This window comes from Papilio machaon, chromosome 19, assembly GCF_912999745.1.
Source record: "Papilio machaon chromosome 19, ilPapMach1.1, whole genome shotgun sequence".
Lineage (NCBI taxonomy): Eukaryota > Metazoa > Arthropoda > Insecta > Lepidoptera > Papilionidae > Papilio > Papilio machaon.
Window position 1 is genome coordinate 5,595,050 of NC_060004.1, and position 17,436 is coordinate 5,612,485.

Genomic DNA, 17,436 nt, shown 5'->3' on the forward strand with positions numbered 1-17,436 from the left:
ATCCTAGTATTCAAAGCCTTACCTTCACTGGCTATATCTTGTCCAAACTCTGCACCTATAACACCCAGCAGTACAACAGCGGTTGTCTGCTTGCGCTTCAACTCCGCGAGAGACGACGGCTTGCGGACTATCTCTTCTTCTTCCTCCTCAGACTCTACCTCGGGCTAAATTAATGTTTACCACATTAGCTAGAGCTGACTTCGTCAACTGGATTAAAATGTGTGGTGGTTAAAGATGAGTTGAATGGTAGTAAAAGGTGTGGGATGTCATAAAAAAGTGGCAAAGGTGGACAGAACATAGCACAATTAAATGTCAATTAGTATTTGAAATTTATCCTTAATGATCAAGTAATGGCTGTAAGTTAATCTTACCTTTTCTACGGGCTCTTTTTGAGCAGCATGCGGATTGATGCTCTCGGTGTGAGTGTAGAGCGGCAGGAACTGAGCCCAGCTGTCCACTAACTGCTTACGTCCCTTCGGACCCAATCTAAAACAGATACGCCATCCTTATCGACAACATTACACTTTGATCATGACCATTTACCTTCTACAACAATAGAAAATTCTATATAGAGATTTTAAGTTATTTACCTGCCAAGTTCAGCCAACAATAAAGCCTGTGAAGCGTCCCGCACCTCCAGGCACTGGTGTTGCCATCTGCGCGCCAACATTTCCACCTGCGGACGCTTGAAGCTCTTCGCTCCTGTCATAAAATTTTCAATTTATGGCTTACGTACATATTTAACTAGTGGCAACATTTAACATTTAGCAGATTTCTAGAGCATAATATAAGACATGGTGACATACCAGCGGCGACCACCTTATCAGGTAGTAAGACACAATGTAACGTGGCGAGCAGGGACCAGCCCTGCTTGATGTGCGCCTGCTGTGCGGCCAGCTGCTCCTCCCGCTCCTCGTCCCCACCCCAAGACGACGTGCGCGTCGTCGGCCTGAACAAAAAAAGTACGTAAGTTTCATGAAAGCTGGCTATCATATGTCAGCCTAGGTGTTACTGAAAAATAAGAAGAACCACGAATCCAAGACTAGATCTAGGCGGCACATAACCGAGGAGTGGAGACTATACGTGTCGGAGGCCAGGCTCTCTATTACCTAATTAGTTTATTACCTAATGAAGAAGAAGTTGAAAGACGCTAGATCCTTCGAGGTACTCACCTATGCATCCTTCTCGCAACCTCCTGCTCTGGCACGAAGCTGGCGTTGCTCATAGACATGAGCGTGTTGGCCAGAGCGACGATAGATAGCAAGTGGTTCGTTGTTAGCGTCGTGCTCAGCTCCCAATGGAGCTTCGATGTGAAAAGTCTGAGGAATTTATAGAAAATTACTAAATTCATTACAGTCACAACAGCTTAGTAATAAAAATAACAGAGAATAAAGATTAGTTAATCTACTCTTTTTACTTCACTATCATTTGGCGAAACTATTTTCCTCGAAAAATCCAGGTCAACATTCCAACTCCACGGACCTGCTCGGTTGTCCGAGTGGGCGGAGAGGAGTACTCCGACGTGGCGCGTCCCCGGGTGGTGGATAGGGGAACGCCCCGGCTTCGGCTGGGGTAGGGCTTCGGCCCCGCGAACCAAACTCTAGGGTCGGTCATCGTGTTGGGTGTTGCACATGACCGACCCACCTGGAGAGGGCCGTCAGTGGTGGGTCACAGCAGTGACTCCGCCCTGACCATGCCCAACCGGGGTCGCACCGGTAGATGCGACGTGGTGGGGCCGCGGGGGGTGTGGGTGGGTACTGGTTTATCCTGCCCATCTTACAGCCCTCGTGGCCGGATGTGGGGTTAGGTCGTGGGGGCTGTGGGTGGGTAACCCCCTGCAGCCCTCGTGGCCAGATGTGTGGTGATGGATGGATGCGTGATGGAGAGGCCGAGGGGGGATACTGGTTTTCCAGTCCCCTCTGCGGCACGTAGAGTAGGGTAGAGGGCGGGCCGTTTGGTTCCGCCGGTGGGGGCTGGGGTGGTAGGACAAAAAAGATCCTACCTCTCTGGCTCTCACCACCTAGGGTGAGGCGCTTCGGCGCCAGACGCACGGCCCGAGCTTTGGTTAAGGCCCAGCTGATACAAAGCTCGGGTCATCGCGGTCAGGTGGGCATGAGGGTTTTTAGTGGGTATGGCTGAACGACTGTAGGCGAGTCCCACACTCCCTGCGCCATTGCACTGCCCGGCGCAGGGGTACGGAAGTGTATTTTCCCTCGTTACAAAAAAAAAAAAAAAGGTCAACATTCCAACTGACCTGGTAAGTTTCTCCTGCCTTAACAGCTCGGGTGGTAGATCTGAGCTCAAGAGCGCGGTGTCGGTGGGCGCTGCGGCCGCGGCCTCCGCCCAACTACCGAGCCACGTAGGCAGCTGCACTGCCATGTGCCCGTGTCGGGACACGACGCCAAAACACACTGGCACCTAAACACATCGAGGGTTTAGTTCAGCTGTTCTTGGTCTTGAACTGGTGATCGAACTTGGACTAGACCTCACAAAAGGGATTAAATTAGTAAACGGTTTAGAGTTTAGACAGTGCCACGAATCGACGCATCATTTCAGCATACAGTATTTCAGCGTAGAGAACAGCATCTAAAGGCACCAATAGCCTCAAACAGGAAGGGAAAATAAATTGCATCAGACCATAGGTCGCAGCAGGCCGAGCTTGGACTCGCAGACCCTGTCGAGATCTGGGTCGAGACCCCAGGCGTGCAGCAGCGACATCAGGATCTGCGCAATCTCCATCGTGTGCGGGGGCTCCGCCAGCGACATGTCGCGGGGACGGTTACGCTTCTGGTTAAGTTCATCTGGAACAATAGAATAAATTGATTAGGACATAAAAGGAACTGTCGAGATGGAAAAATCAAAATGTCTGTAATGCATTAAACCACTTAAAACCGTAACACACCATCTTAAACATTAGGAGCATAGAATAAGGATTGAGTCGTTTAATAATGTGTTTAACCGTGGGTTTCTAAGAACAAAATCTCCGTTTAAAATATATTGTTATCTCTGTTTTGTCAAAGATGAAAAAAACGATGGTCTCAGAAACCAACGGTAAAACACATACGATAAAGAAATCATAGAGAGAGTTTTTTCCTGCTGTCATATCTACTGCTGAATTCGTTAAGATGGAATCTAGTGTTACTTCAGTGCATTCTAAAAAAAAAACAATTGTTAAACAAATAAAAAAAAACACATTCATATATAATTGCGTTTATTTAGGAATCTAGCGAATAATCACGAAACATTTATTACGTTACGCCTTTTAATTACAAATATTCACCGTTACATGTTGGTTTTGTTGTGTAATTACGAAACGTTTGACCTTGACGCCAATTTATTCAGATATATAATAAACAAAACGAGTGTAGGAACAAACTGGTATATAATGTATTATTAATTAATACACATAAAACAAATTTAAATTTATATATTTATCTTGTAAAATTGTGATTATCAATATAAATAACTACTTACACAGATAAATTATTCCATAAATTTTTCAACAGTTTTAATAATTTCCTGATTTAATTATTGGCTTTATAAACATTATTCAAGTTATCATTTACAAATTAGTAGAGCGATTTTTATAGAAGTTATGTTATTCTACTTATACTACAAGCTAAAATTAGTAGAATTTTATTCAACATTATTTTTCCATAGAACAAAGACATTCAGTTGTATTACTGTTACAACATACATACATATATTAATTCGTTATACATTATTTAAATAAGATTCAAATATTGTTGTTATACGCTGGTAGCGATATGTATCGGAATCTATTAAAAAAGCTCTAACATTCGAATATCCTCTCGTATTTACTACAGTATCCATGTTTAAATAACTTACGTCAATAGCTCTAATGTAAATAATCATATCCTATTGTCACATTAAAAAGAGCTTTTTTTAATTGATGCGTACCATTACTGAATGGAGAATGGAAGCTCAGTCATCGTGTTAAATAACTGCGAATACTTCACACCGTTTCGTAGTCTATGGTCACCTTAGTTCTACCGTCGCACAATAAGATCACGTTTCGTAACCGCCGTGGCGGGGCGCGGTCAACCTAGATCATGTCCAGCCTTGATAACTTGATGTATATCCGTAGCTCGGACATTACGCATTTACGTGATCTAAAGCTATAATACAGGCGCTTTTAAAAGCTTCATTTTGTAAACATTTGAACTGCAACTTTATGATAGATTGCTATATTGCATGTTTAGCGGGGCACCATAATTCCTCTCTGTAGCAATGCTACAACACTCTTTTCTGTTCTCTTCGATATTTTTCCTTTTGTTAATTGTTTAGATAGTGGAAACAAACTGTGCCTTTGTTTGACGCTTTTGTCCATATTTCAAATGTTTTATGATCAATCATATTTGACAAAAAAAGATAGTTTACCGGCCACTTTGGTTTACAAATTCTAGTAGGGCGGTATCAAGTTTGGCCTCGCCGGTGCCGCATTAGCAGAGCTTACGCAACACACAATCCATAGCTTAAATCGCAAGTGTAACTTGGAAATAGATATTTATTTCATCATCACCGCCGACTGGTTATATTTACTTAACATGTAACTTAATAAATAGAAAATATAAGTATTTATCTCTACTTATTTCCTTCCGACATGTCATATAGGAACCCAAATTTGAAAGTTAAAACCTCATTTAAAATCACTTAGGTATTGTAAACTGTCTGTACTGTATTGAAATGTCATCGTTAATGGTTAACCTTTGGGTTTTTAAGGTATTGAGAACAAGATTTCTTTCCTTAAGGGATTTACCTTGTAAAGGCAAAACTGTAACAATACTTGACCTTCGATTTGCGGATGTTGGTTTGTGCGGACTGTGAAGCCGTTTTGTTTTCACTACCAAAAACCTGTGTAACTTACTATTGTCTTTGTTTTTTCCAAAGAGAATAAGAGGAACAATAATATGTTTTAGGATAAGTATTTCGGCAGTGGATATTTTATTTCATATTATCGCTTAGTATACATTTTAGGATCATCATACATTCCAATCAGTTTGGCCAATATTAACAAACATTGGTACAATATATAGTATCTTCAATATACAGTTCTCTATTGTTAAATGGGTGTGTCAGATGGCGACAGATGGCGTGCAACTGTACCTCGTATCTTACTCACATCTGAACTATAAATGGAAACAGAAACAATGTCTGAGATTGTTTGAGGGCAAGTCACTGCTATGAGAATTGAGAACAAATACAATAGGGTTGCCAGTTAGATTAAAAAAAAACACGAATTTTTGGACTTTGGTATATAGTATATAGTTTGGTATATAGTAAATGGGTTAAGATGCGAACTTTGGATATCTATGATAATTTTTATAATAATAAAATTATACTTAATTATTTATCGCCAAAGAAGTCATTTTGATTGCCTCGTTTACGTTTAATATTGGTAGTAGAATAGAGTATCTAATGTTGTGACCGTATCCAATAAGATTTATTATATTGGTAGTTATTTATTTGATTGATTGATTTTTGAACCGTGTCATAATGTAACAGATAAATCTAAATGTAAAGTAGTAATCACAACTATCAACCCTATAAAAAGTGTAAATTTTGAACAAACTCGATTTCCTGCGGCTACATTATGAACTTTGAGACTATAATAATTGGTGTGTAAAGCTACAATTAGTCACTACATGTGGGCATGTGTCATGCCACATAAGGTCTGGTGTCGAACCTGTCGCATGACCACAAATGTCAAGGTGGCAATTACAGTTGAGAATTGAACAAGTGGACTATGCCACTTGTTGAAAGGACAAAATGTTTAGGTTATTTTAGCAAACAGGATAGTTTGAACTCTAGAAGTTTTTTGTATTACCGTTGTTTGCACCATTTAAAATTGCAGTAATTTAAAAAAAAATATGCAAAAATACTGGCTGAAAACAGATTTCATAAGATATTTTTACAGTATAAGAACTATTAAAATATTACACGTTTAGACGACAGTTTATAAACTTGATTTAAGACAATCCAAATTTTAAATATTTTACGATAGTTTACTGAAAAAATATGATGCAAAATTTAAATGTTCTATTTATCGAGATAATATCTCGATAAATAGAACATATACACTTATTAACAATATTTCAGTTGGCTCAGTAATAAGGATAATAAGAATGGAGTGGGACAAGGCTATTGACTGGTATTTACTTCGGCACTAGCGAAATGACAACTTGTCTCCGGATCTATGCAATAACATGGCCGCCTACTGGCTTTAATATAGTGTTGTGAAACGTTTATCGATAAGAATGCTTTTTTACATTCATAACAAATTTTATAAATTCATTTCACACGATTCATTCTCTATTCTATTGTGAGAACTAACGTACCTACGTCTACTAAAAAAACATTTTTTTTTTTAATTTTAATAACTATGCTCATTATCCAAGTATAAAACATCTAAAAAGTGACACCATCGATTTATAACTTAAATCTCAAAAGAATTAAAAAAATCGACCGGAAACACAAAGCCGATATTTCCGACACTTGAGTACATCACTACCGGCAGTGCGAACCTTGTACTTTAGGAAAGTTGTCCGGCGCAGTACAACGAGCCAGTTTATGACAACCTGTCATTTTTTTAAAGTCATAGACTTCTGAGTCACACGTCCTCGTATCTATTACATGACAGAAATCTTATAGTCTATGCTTAACATGCACAGCACGCAGGCTATTTGAAGTGCACTGAATGTCCATTCGACTAAATAGATAATGTAAGTGTGGATTTCCACTGTCTAAATAGCACAAAAATATAGTTATCTCTGGTTTTCAAAGTGTACATATTTGGCCAGTTAATGAATATAAATGTATGGCGCTATCTAATGTCTTAAATTACTTGGCACTAAAATGACCTGGTAATTTTAGTAATACGTTAAGAAAAGTGAATGCGTTTACGCTTGAATTATCACGGATGTGATTACATAGGACTAAAGTGTAACCTATACTAAGCGGAAACCGCGATAGCTCAGTGATATGGTACAAGACTTATTTGTAATGATGACAGAGTTCGAATTGCATCAAATTAAAATTTGCTATCATTTAGATATTAAAATATAATGTGACATGAATTTAAAAAGTATATAAACAAAATATTTGTAAAATTGTAAGGATGTTGACAAATTTCAATATTATGTATTGGACCGTTGCGGTGTTATCGAGTAAATATGTGAATCAAAAGTATTCCACTGAAAGTGTACACATTTCCGGGATCATATGTAGCCTATGTATTCTTCCAGACTATGTTCTATATATGTATCAAATTTCATCAACATCCATGTAGCCGTCTGGAGACATCTAACAAAAAACATCCATCGTAACTTCGCTATTTATAATATTAGTAAGAAGTAAGATTCTGAATAGTAACAACGTAGACATTTGTCTACATACATGTAAGTGTAACACAATATGTACATATGTACATATTTAAAAACGAGTAACCTGTAATCTGTAATCGTGCGTCGTGAAATACCGTGGGAATTGCAGAATTCGTGTGAGTTCACGGTAAGTTCGCAACAATACTATAACTTTAGCGAAAGCTAAACACACGATCATTCAGTTAAAACATTAAAGTGCTACTTTACTAATTATTTATCGTATCAACTTCTTCACAATACATTCTTTATATACAAAAAAAAAAAAAAGTTCACAGATACTTTATTGAACTAAAGCGAGAGTCATTGTCCGGTCCCGACGTACGACTTCCATTAGTGAAAAACCTCTAGAAGCGAGAAAAACATCGCGATCCTTTCCGCTATCGCGTATCCAGATTCGACAGTATTTCCTAAATAAAACAATACTGTAACATAAAGACATACCTCAGTCGTGTTCGTAACAAGTTAACGCAACAGCCGCTGTAATTTCATCTCCTTTTCAACAGTTCCTTTTGCTCTGGTTTCGTTGCAATTGTGACATATAAAACAAACCGTAATAAAATCTATGTAATGAAGCAAAACCATACTTGATGTTCTTGCAAACAAACTTAACGAATTACGTTATACTTTTTTAAGGCTCGTGTATGAAAGCGAATAACGTAAGGTCGTTTTACGAGTTATTTTACCGCAATTTAGAATTAAATTTGCATACAAATGTCATATTAAACATTAAACTGTTTCATTAAATTCGTTTTAATTGCAATGTTTTAATTTATAATTAGTTTATATATTACATAAAAGGAAATAGAGTTGTTTAATGAATAAAAAATAAATATGTACGAGGAAGGTCATTCATAAGTTTATTTTGGTTGTTTGTTTTTTTATTGACATACGGCCTCGTAGTCTAAGAGCCAGCTTGCGGGTATTTAATTTGATTTTCAATTGAGATAATAGCGCGTGTAACTATTTAGTACTTCGATAGGCGTTGGCCTTAAACAAATTCACTCCGCATTGTTGCATAGTTTTATTTTTAAGAACATATCCGTATGCGCAAACTTACATTCACTTATTTGTCAGTAAGTCACTAAGAGACCGCTTAATGTAGATTTAGTATGAGAAATCTTCACTAAGCTACTGTTTAAATCTTACTTTAATATTATAAATGCGAAAGTTTAGATGAATAGATGGATATTTGTTAGAAGGTATCTCTGGAACAGCGTATCTGATCTTGATGAAATTTGGCACAGATGTAGAACATAGTCTGAACTTATTCAGTTGTTTTATACCACGAGGACGGAGTCGCGGGCGGCACTTAGTAACTAATAATTATAATGTTCAGCTTCGTTTACTTTTCCCTTATTCATGCAATTTTAATACAACTTAATTTTTATGAAATCTACGATTATTCAAACGCTTAAAAAAATGCATTGCTTTGCACATAAAAAACATCACGAAAATTGTACAAAGAATATTTTACCGTATTCGCTATAAAGATATACATACGATGCACGCACAAACGACATCCGCTGTAGATGTAATTTTCGTGCAATTTAGTCTCAATCGCAACAAGATAATCAGGTTTTGATGAGCTACATTGCGTTGGGTCATATGATGACACCATATTGACACTTTAATGTAAGTATATGTAAATACACAACTTCATATAACTTTAAATACGTTGAAGTTTTCAATTTGGTTGTCAGTACGATAGGGATACTCTTTGTTCTTTGCAAAAGCTCACTTTATTTTCCTCTGCAGAATACTTGAACAAAAACAGAGTTCACAATTTGCTTTTATTATGGTTTTCCTACGATTGAACTCCAAGATCAATGTTGGTCATCAAAGTCATCAGTAAAACGTTTTAATGTCTTAAATATTTACAATTTTTCTTCATTAAAGTATAATTTAGAATTCATCTATCATCATCATCAGCTCATTATACGTCTCCACTTAGGAGCTCGGAACCTACCCTAAGTTAGCGGTGACTAAGCCATAGTCAACCGTGCTGGCCCAGTGCGGGTTGGTTGACTTCACACATATTAATTTCTTCGCAGATACGTGCAGGTTGCATCACGATGTTTTCCTTCACCGTAAGAACATCGGACAAATGTACATATGTAAATCGAAAACACATTGGCACATGATGAGATTCGAACCCAGGACCTGCAGATTAAAAGTTAAGTGCTTTACCTCTAAGCCACCGATGCTCTTAGTGATCCAACTCTATATTGCTATACGAAATAGACATAACAATAACATGATTGTGTAGCAGCTAATACTATTTTCACAGAGCTTCCAGTTCCCAACAATCAGCGGCGTCGATTATATCGCATCGAATCTTTAATTTCGACATTGACAGAGATAACCTTTGCTATCCAAGATAATCAACGCACGAGGATCTAGCCGACGGGGCCGCCGGGTTGGGCAATCGTGGTCAATTTTTATAACTTTTTATATGTTACTGTACTTGTTTAAAAATGCTGGTATGCCCTGATCATTATTTACTAATCTATGTTCCGTACAGAGTCGTCGAGACCACTAAGGGAGACACTGGTTATATTATCATAGTAAATCTAAACTAAGGAAGACCGTTAAAAAAAGTAAAACATTTGAATTCGACTGGACCTTAAAAGTTCCATACAAAAGAAGTTTTTAGATACAATAATATTTCTTAAAAAATGTACACCATGTATGCATATAACAGTCATGTAGGCGTATCCTATATGGTCACGTAAGAATACATTAAGACATCGTCATACTGAAACTGTACGTGGTTGCATAGATTTTATCTGTACGTAATACTTAAATATTTTTTGATCAGATTTCGATAGCTTTATAAGTTAAAGCTTATGATATTACCCTTTATTCTGCCGAAACAGTAATCAAACCGAAAGATGGCAATGATCATTCAAATCAGTGTCTGCTGTATCCGCTTGTGTTTTTATGAAAAGTAACTCGAGGAATATATTATATTTCTACTAGCTGTCGCCCGCGACTCCGTCCGCGCGCAGTTAAAAAAAAACTAAATGGGGGGGGGGGGGGTTTATGAAAAATTGATGTTGGCCGATTCTCAGACCTACTGAATATGCTCACAAAATTTCATGAGAATCGGTCAAGCCGTTTCGGAGGAGTTCAAGTTCGAACCCCGTGACACGAGAATTTCATATATTAGATTGTGTAAAATACAAAATAATCGAACTTTGTAATTTCCTCTATTGAACAATTTAGCAATGTGGTATGCAGTCGATAATTTAATTTATTAATACCAATGTTGCCGGTCTAGCGGTCACTTTAATGTACATAATATTGCGAGTAAACTTTAAGCACGATAACTGCGTAGTTTTACACAATTACTAATAAGTTTAAATTAACTGGGTGGTTACAATATATTCAAAAGCAATTGTAAGTTAAGTAGTAAGTACTTAGTTATCGCACTTCTAGATGAAGACTGCGGTAACTCAAAAAAACTTTTTTTTCAGAATGAGAGAAAAACTGGTTTCTATTATGAATGATATAAAAATTTTATGGAGCGTGTTCTTCTTTATCAACTTCTTTTTTATCAACTATTAAAAACCTTTTATATTTTAAACGGATGACAGTATTGTTATATGAGTTACATGGCGTTTAGGTGTTCGAAATGGGAATTTGAAAAGGTTATTAACTCCAAAGATTTTTTCGAATTAAAAAAGTTTTCATCTAGGATTATTTGATTGATACAAGCTATCCATCATCAGCTCACTATACCGTCCCCACCGAGGGGCTCGGAGCCTACCCCAAGTTAGGGCTGACTAGCTATATGAGCAACATAATATGTTAGTGAATTGAATGAATTTAGATATTATTTGAGAATTTAGTAAATAATATGAGTACTATGTTAATACAATAAGCAAAACAATAAAAATTAAAAACATCAGGAATTCGTTAAGATACAAATGAGAGATATCAAAAACTAATTTAACTATTTCCTCTTATTAGTTTAATTTATTTCTTAATCACGCACTAAGTAAACTCAGCAGAGTGCAGGATGATTGAATTTCATCATTGTAAAGTGAACCATATCTTCATATAATTTAGGTCGCTTTCTTCTTAAAAGGTGGGAGATGGCTTATCACAGCAAAAGTCACATCAAATGTTGCAAAGAATGCGTGCAAGTGCATATGAATTCTTTTAAATATCTACCGGCATTCGTTACCGACAATAAATTTTAAAAAGGTTACCAAACGAGAATATATCGTACTGTTCTTTATTCCGGGTTCATTGAGTTACTTAGTAACAATAGACCAAAGATTTAGTATTTTACATTTATGAAACCATTCAAAAGTAAAAGAAATTATTCCAAACTTTACACTAATTGTATTTAATTTATTAAAATCCTAATTAGGTTAGCGATAGACAGGCGGCTGGCCTTAAAAAATTGAGCCAATAAATTTTATACGAAGTTTGTATGAATTTTATATGAAGTTTTAGAAAAACTGACCCTTAAAACCCTTTAAATACGATATCCAAGAGAGTTATTCCATTTTAAAATTTAACCTACACACCGTGGGTTTATAAGACCAAAAACATCGTTTAAAACATGTTATCTCTGTTATGTCAAAGATAATAACATACAATATGTTTTATACAAAGATTTTGGTCTCAGAAACCAACGGATAGTCCTGCAATAATTAATAGCGTCTAAATAAAAAAGTTTCCAAACCTACATCGATTTTTACTTTAAACTAATTGCTAATAAATTATTACGAAACAATTCAATAACAAATCACCCGTCTCTTGTCTCCTTTCACGTCGAATTAACAACAATCATACGCGAACTTCTTTTTTATATAAATCCAAGTCTATATCACCACGTAATTACATTCGAAACTAAAACAAAAGACATACTCATTCTAGGCGTATACTTTATTACTATAGAAATAGAGGTTATTTTATCTAGTAGTTTTATTAATTCGTTTATTATTATGTTGGTAATTCTGTGTCCCCGCCGAGGTCGTTATATTGAATTATATCAGGTCCGGCGACCGTGGTCAGGAATGCAGGGTGAAAGGTAAGGGCTTTGTTACAAGCGGAAGCGAGATAATGTGTCAATTCCTGGTTATTACAATTTATTAACACGGATTTCCCTTTGAAATAATATCATTTTTAATTCAACACTGGAATAACTTTTATCGTAAGTAATTAAAGGTTTCAAATACTTTTTTGTTTTCTTTTTCGACTCTCTGAAATTTTATTCTATCTTATATTATCTATATATATGTATATTTATTTACATAATATCTCACAACTTAATCGACATTAAACTTTGAATCTTAATTAATTTAGAATGCTTTGATTGAACAATTTTATAAATCACTAGCTGTCGCCCGCGACTCCGTCAGCGCGCAGTTAAAAAATGGGGGGGGGGGGTTATGAAAAATAGATGTTGGCCGATTCTCAGACCCACTGAATATGCTCACAAAATTTCAAGAGAATCGGTCAAGCCGTTTCGGAGGAGTACGGGAACGAAAACTGTGACACGAGAATTTTATATATTAGGAGATGTAATTTTCTTACAATAGAAATGGTTTAATATTTTATAAGTCGTAGATCTAGACTGGTAGTATATAGACCAAGAGATTGATTAAGTAACCATACTATTTATTGAAGGCAAAACAGCTATAGCTTACATCTATGTAGTACCGGACACAGGCGAGTGAATGGCAGGGCGTGACGCGACTGCCTACGATCTACTCTACATCTACATACCTCACTATAGACAATAGCTATGATCTTTCCTCACACGTAATACGATATGTCTTACACGTAAGGCCGGCTATTGATGAATCGAATAACTGTACTCTGTATAAATGAAAATCAATGTTTGTATGTTTACATTCTGCGAGCTCCTAAACTATAAATATATCCAATTTATAGAAACACTAGCTGTCGACCGCGAATCCGTCCGCGCGCAGTTAAAAAAAAAATGAAAAATAGATGTTGGCCGATTCTCAGACCTACTGAATATGCTCACAAAATTTCATGAGAATCGGTCAAGCCGTTTCGGAGGAGTACGGTGACGAAAACTGTGACACCAAAATTTTATATATTAAATAATGAGTTGGAAAAGAAAATTTAGAACAAGTCCAAAAAATCTTAACTATTTATCTACATGTCAAAGATTACATTAAGAAATTGAGTTAGGTATGACCTGCATCAAAGTGTTACTTAAAAAAAATAGACTAAAATGTTTTGTGCAGATGTTTCGGTAATGGAAACGCTTCTATAGGTTAGATCACTTTAGGGTGATTAACCTCTAAAATAGAGTTAAATCAAAGTCTTTAGAGCGTGAAGTATATAAATAGATCAGTAAGGCCTTTACACTGAAATGGAACAGTATGAAAAATGTAAAATTTACCGGATTTACGAGTTGTGCTCCTAGAATTAAGAAACGTCTTGTCATCTCACTCGTATTCTTAAAACAATAAAGATAACTATATGTTTAAATAGGTGTTTACGCTTTAAAAAATCCAGATTAAACAGACCTTGAACATATATCAATGTTTCCAAATATAAGTAAAATTTGCTTATTATTAGAACAGTGATACCTTTCGATACATAATTTTGCAATATTTAGGGTGGCTTGGTAAACTACTCGTATCGCAAACTGGGCCACAATCAATGCGTAGAACATTAAAATTCACCATGACACCTTCAACTGACCTAAATGACCATACGCGATTTCACACTGTAAGAATATAATCAGTAATATTAATTTTAAAATATTGCCGTATAGACGAACTCGCCGTGTAATTCTACGTATAATAGTGCAAACTTTTTGAATGCTGTTTAGCTGGAGACGGTGCACAAAATACAATTTTAGGCATCGGCAAAATGTAAAGGGATGCAGGGTACCACCTACAGACAAAAGCTCTCAACTAACCACGAACATTCATTAAGTTTGAATCTTGTAATACCTTTCTAAGTAGCAAATGATTTCACAAATGGAAACAAAATAGTTTGCGTACATGAAGTTATACTTTATGTCATTTAACACTTCCTGTTTACTAATATCGAAGTAAATCTTATTACACGCTCTGATTGGAAAAGGTTTCTGCTGACCATAGTTTACGCAAAAACTATTTAAATTAAAATGCCTTCGTTAATGTATTCTAACAACAAATTAAACTGATTTCTCATTGATTTTTCAAGTTCATTTTCCTAATTATATAAAAAAAACAAAATACAAAGAATTCTAACAGTTTCCATAAATTTAAAGGAATCTATTTTTTTAAGATTTCTTACTTTTAATTCTTTGTAAAACAAAGAGAATAACATGGATGAAGTAATATTAAAACAGACGACTGTTCTTTTCACTCAACTTCTTAAAAAATATTTTAAATATGTAACAAAGAAAAATTCGTCCGCGTTTGCGCAAACCTGCTCTAGTTAGCAACTTGCGTAATAAATCCTTCCCCACTCATGTCCAATACCATTGTAACCTCGTGGTACAAAACGACCACTACAACAATCCTATAATTGCGTTTTAACATTTTAGTTCTATTACGTTATGCGGCTAATAAGTGGCTAAGTATAGCCGGACGATAAAGGTTACTAAGACCGCCTATAATCTATATTAGACCATTTAATATTGACCTATTAGATTAGATTGATAAATATAGATTTAAAATGTCATTACAGATAGACATTTTTTAGAGATTAAAATAGAAACTGTAAATAAGCTATACTATACTATATTACCAATGGATAGAATCTATAAACTTCACAATCAAACAAAAATACAAAACGCAACACCTAAACAATGTAAAAAAAAGTCGAATAATTAAAAACGTAAAAAACCGCATTCTCCAAACAGTTACAACCTTGTGTATTCCAACAAAGCGCATTTATAAGCATAGTTATAGTACATTGTTCTATCCAGTAATTGACAATAAATGTTACCAAATTACGTGCGAAAATACACGTATTAACACTTCGCAGACGTTTCGCACGATGGCGAAAACCGGGTGCTTTTAATGATATATTGCAAGATGTTAGCTAGGCTAATACTGTAGCCTAATGATGCGATGTGACGTCACATATCAAATGTTTTGAGATCAAGGGATATGTTACTTAAGACAAGCTTTATTTACTTTTCACATCTGCTATGTTAATCTCCTCTAAATTTCTTCTTGTAAAATAACGTTGTAATTCTGTCAGTGCTCAGGAACGTCATATCTTGTCTTAATTTATCAAGGCGATTACATCCTTGTTTAATTTAAGATGTGCTAAAATATTCCAGAAATTTGTCGTTTTAAATTTCTTGCTATATTGACCTAATTTGGCTATTTGAACCGATCACAAGTTTGCAAACGTATTGCAAATTGCACTAAAATCGCCAACAACGGCAGGGTGTGGCGGTGAAAGTTGCATAGGCAAGGTTTATGTTAAACCATTAAATTAAAACTTGTATATGGAACAAGCGACTAAAATAATGATTATATTATCTTAGTAGATATAAATAGGGCAAAATAATTTTCCTACATGTAGTCAATTTGTATAATTGTATTCCTGATGAAATATACTACCATATTCTAGATCGTTTAATGATGAAAATTACTTAAGTCTAATACTATATATACAATGATGTCCTCCCTAAGTGACTATTAAACTACACACTGGAAGCTATAGTGAAGGCCAAAGATTTGAGGTACAATATTACTCGTACTATACTTATATAAACTCTCAAAAAAAAATGTGTTAAATTACTACATTTTACTTTTTTTTTAAATTTTATAGTGTAAGGTGGCAAAAGAGCAAGTGGTCGCTTAAATTCGCCAAAATAAATAAGTGACCACTGCTCATAGATATCCGCATTTGCAGATGCGTTGCCTACCTTAAAACGCACAAAAAGAGAATTTTCCCCTACCAATAAGTCTATTCCTTACTTAAAGGAAAAGATGGGAATGGAAAGAGGATAAAAATTAGGTCTACTGCACCGCACTCATCTATTTTTAGTTATAAAAGAAAGTAAAACAATGGGGACTTCTTAATAATAAAAAAACATTATATTAGAATGGATATTCTTAACTAAATATGAGATATTGTTAATCGTAAACCATTTAATGTTGGTATGTGAATTATAGACAACTAAATGGACTATGGTTTGCAATGTGCCAAGTTATTCTGGTCAAGTCGCAGCTGAATTGTAAATACTTATTGCTGACCTAATGTTCGTTACAATATCAAACATTCGATATTGATATTTATTTCTAATAACATAGAGTATAACATCCTTTACTTTACTTCCTATGTGATAGAAAACATTGCAACAGAATTCAATACATTATGGACACTAATGTCACATCGAGATGTTACCACGTAAACGATGTCAGAATTTGTACAATAAATCAGTTGAAACAATGTATATAACATTAGTCACATCGGCAATGGAAACTAAAAGACTTTAGTAAAAGCAATAAGCTTTTTAATGTATCCTATCCTATCAAGGAATCGGATACTAAACCTAAAGTAATAGAACACGTGTAAAAATACGACTGTATTAGAAACTAGATTTGAAATTTTCTTTTTAGAAAATTCAGGAAATTTATGTGCCCATAAAAGAAGAATTAAATTAACAATTGTATAGTGAAGTCGTCTATTATAATAGTATTAAAATAATATTACATCTTATATTGGCAGTTGCCCGCAACTTCGTCAGCACAGAATAAATAAATATAGCATAAGGTATTACCGCAAAAAAATTTCGGACAGACAAACAGAAAAACAAAATTGAATTTTCGTTGGATATAATACACGTAATACTCATGATCCCGTAAGGGCTCTTTAAGTTAGATAAAATGACGGCAAAGAGTTTCCCACCGTTAAGTTTTATTTTCCCCATTCGTAGAGACTAATGACAGAAATACTATTATAATGTTGAGGCAGTGCTTATGTAATCAAATAAATCTCGTAACCCACATAAATATTATTTTAATTGTGTATTACATTAGCTTCAGTTGTATGTGATGCATTTAATTAAATGTAAATATATTATTTA

General features: G+C 35.3%; 1 protein-coding gene across 1 annotated transcript in view; it reads right to left on the minus strand.

Moving 5' to 3' along the window:
- Window positions 1–17,436, minus strand: part of LOC106715270 (WD repeat-containing protein 7) — a 62,774-nt gene that overhangs the window by 3,835 nt on the left and 41,503 nt on the right. Inside the window, exons 22-28 of the mRNA XM_045682573.1 lie at window positions 2,638–2,801; window positions 2,255–2,418; window positions 1,173–1,319; window positions 807–949; window positions 591–702; window positions 372–486; window positions 23–164 (exon numbers count right to left, since the gene is read on the minus strand). Coding sequence (XP_045538529.1) covers window positions 23–164; window positions 372–486; window positions 591–702; window positions 807–949; window positions 1,173–1,319; window positions 2,255–2,418; window positions 2,638–2,801 — 987 coding nt within the window. The remainder of the gene's footprint in view (window positions 1–22; window positions 165–371; window positions 487–590; window positions 703–806; window positions 950–1,172; window positions 1,320–2,254; window positions 2,419–2,637; window positions 2,802–17,436) is intronic.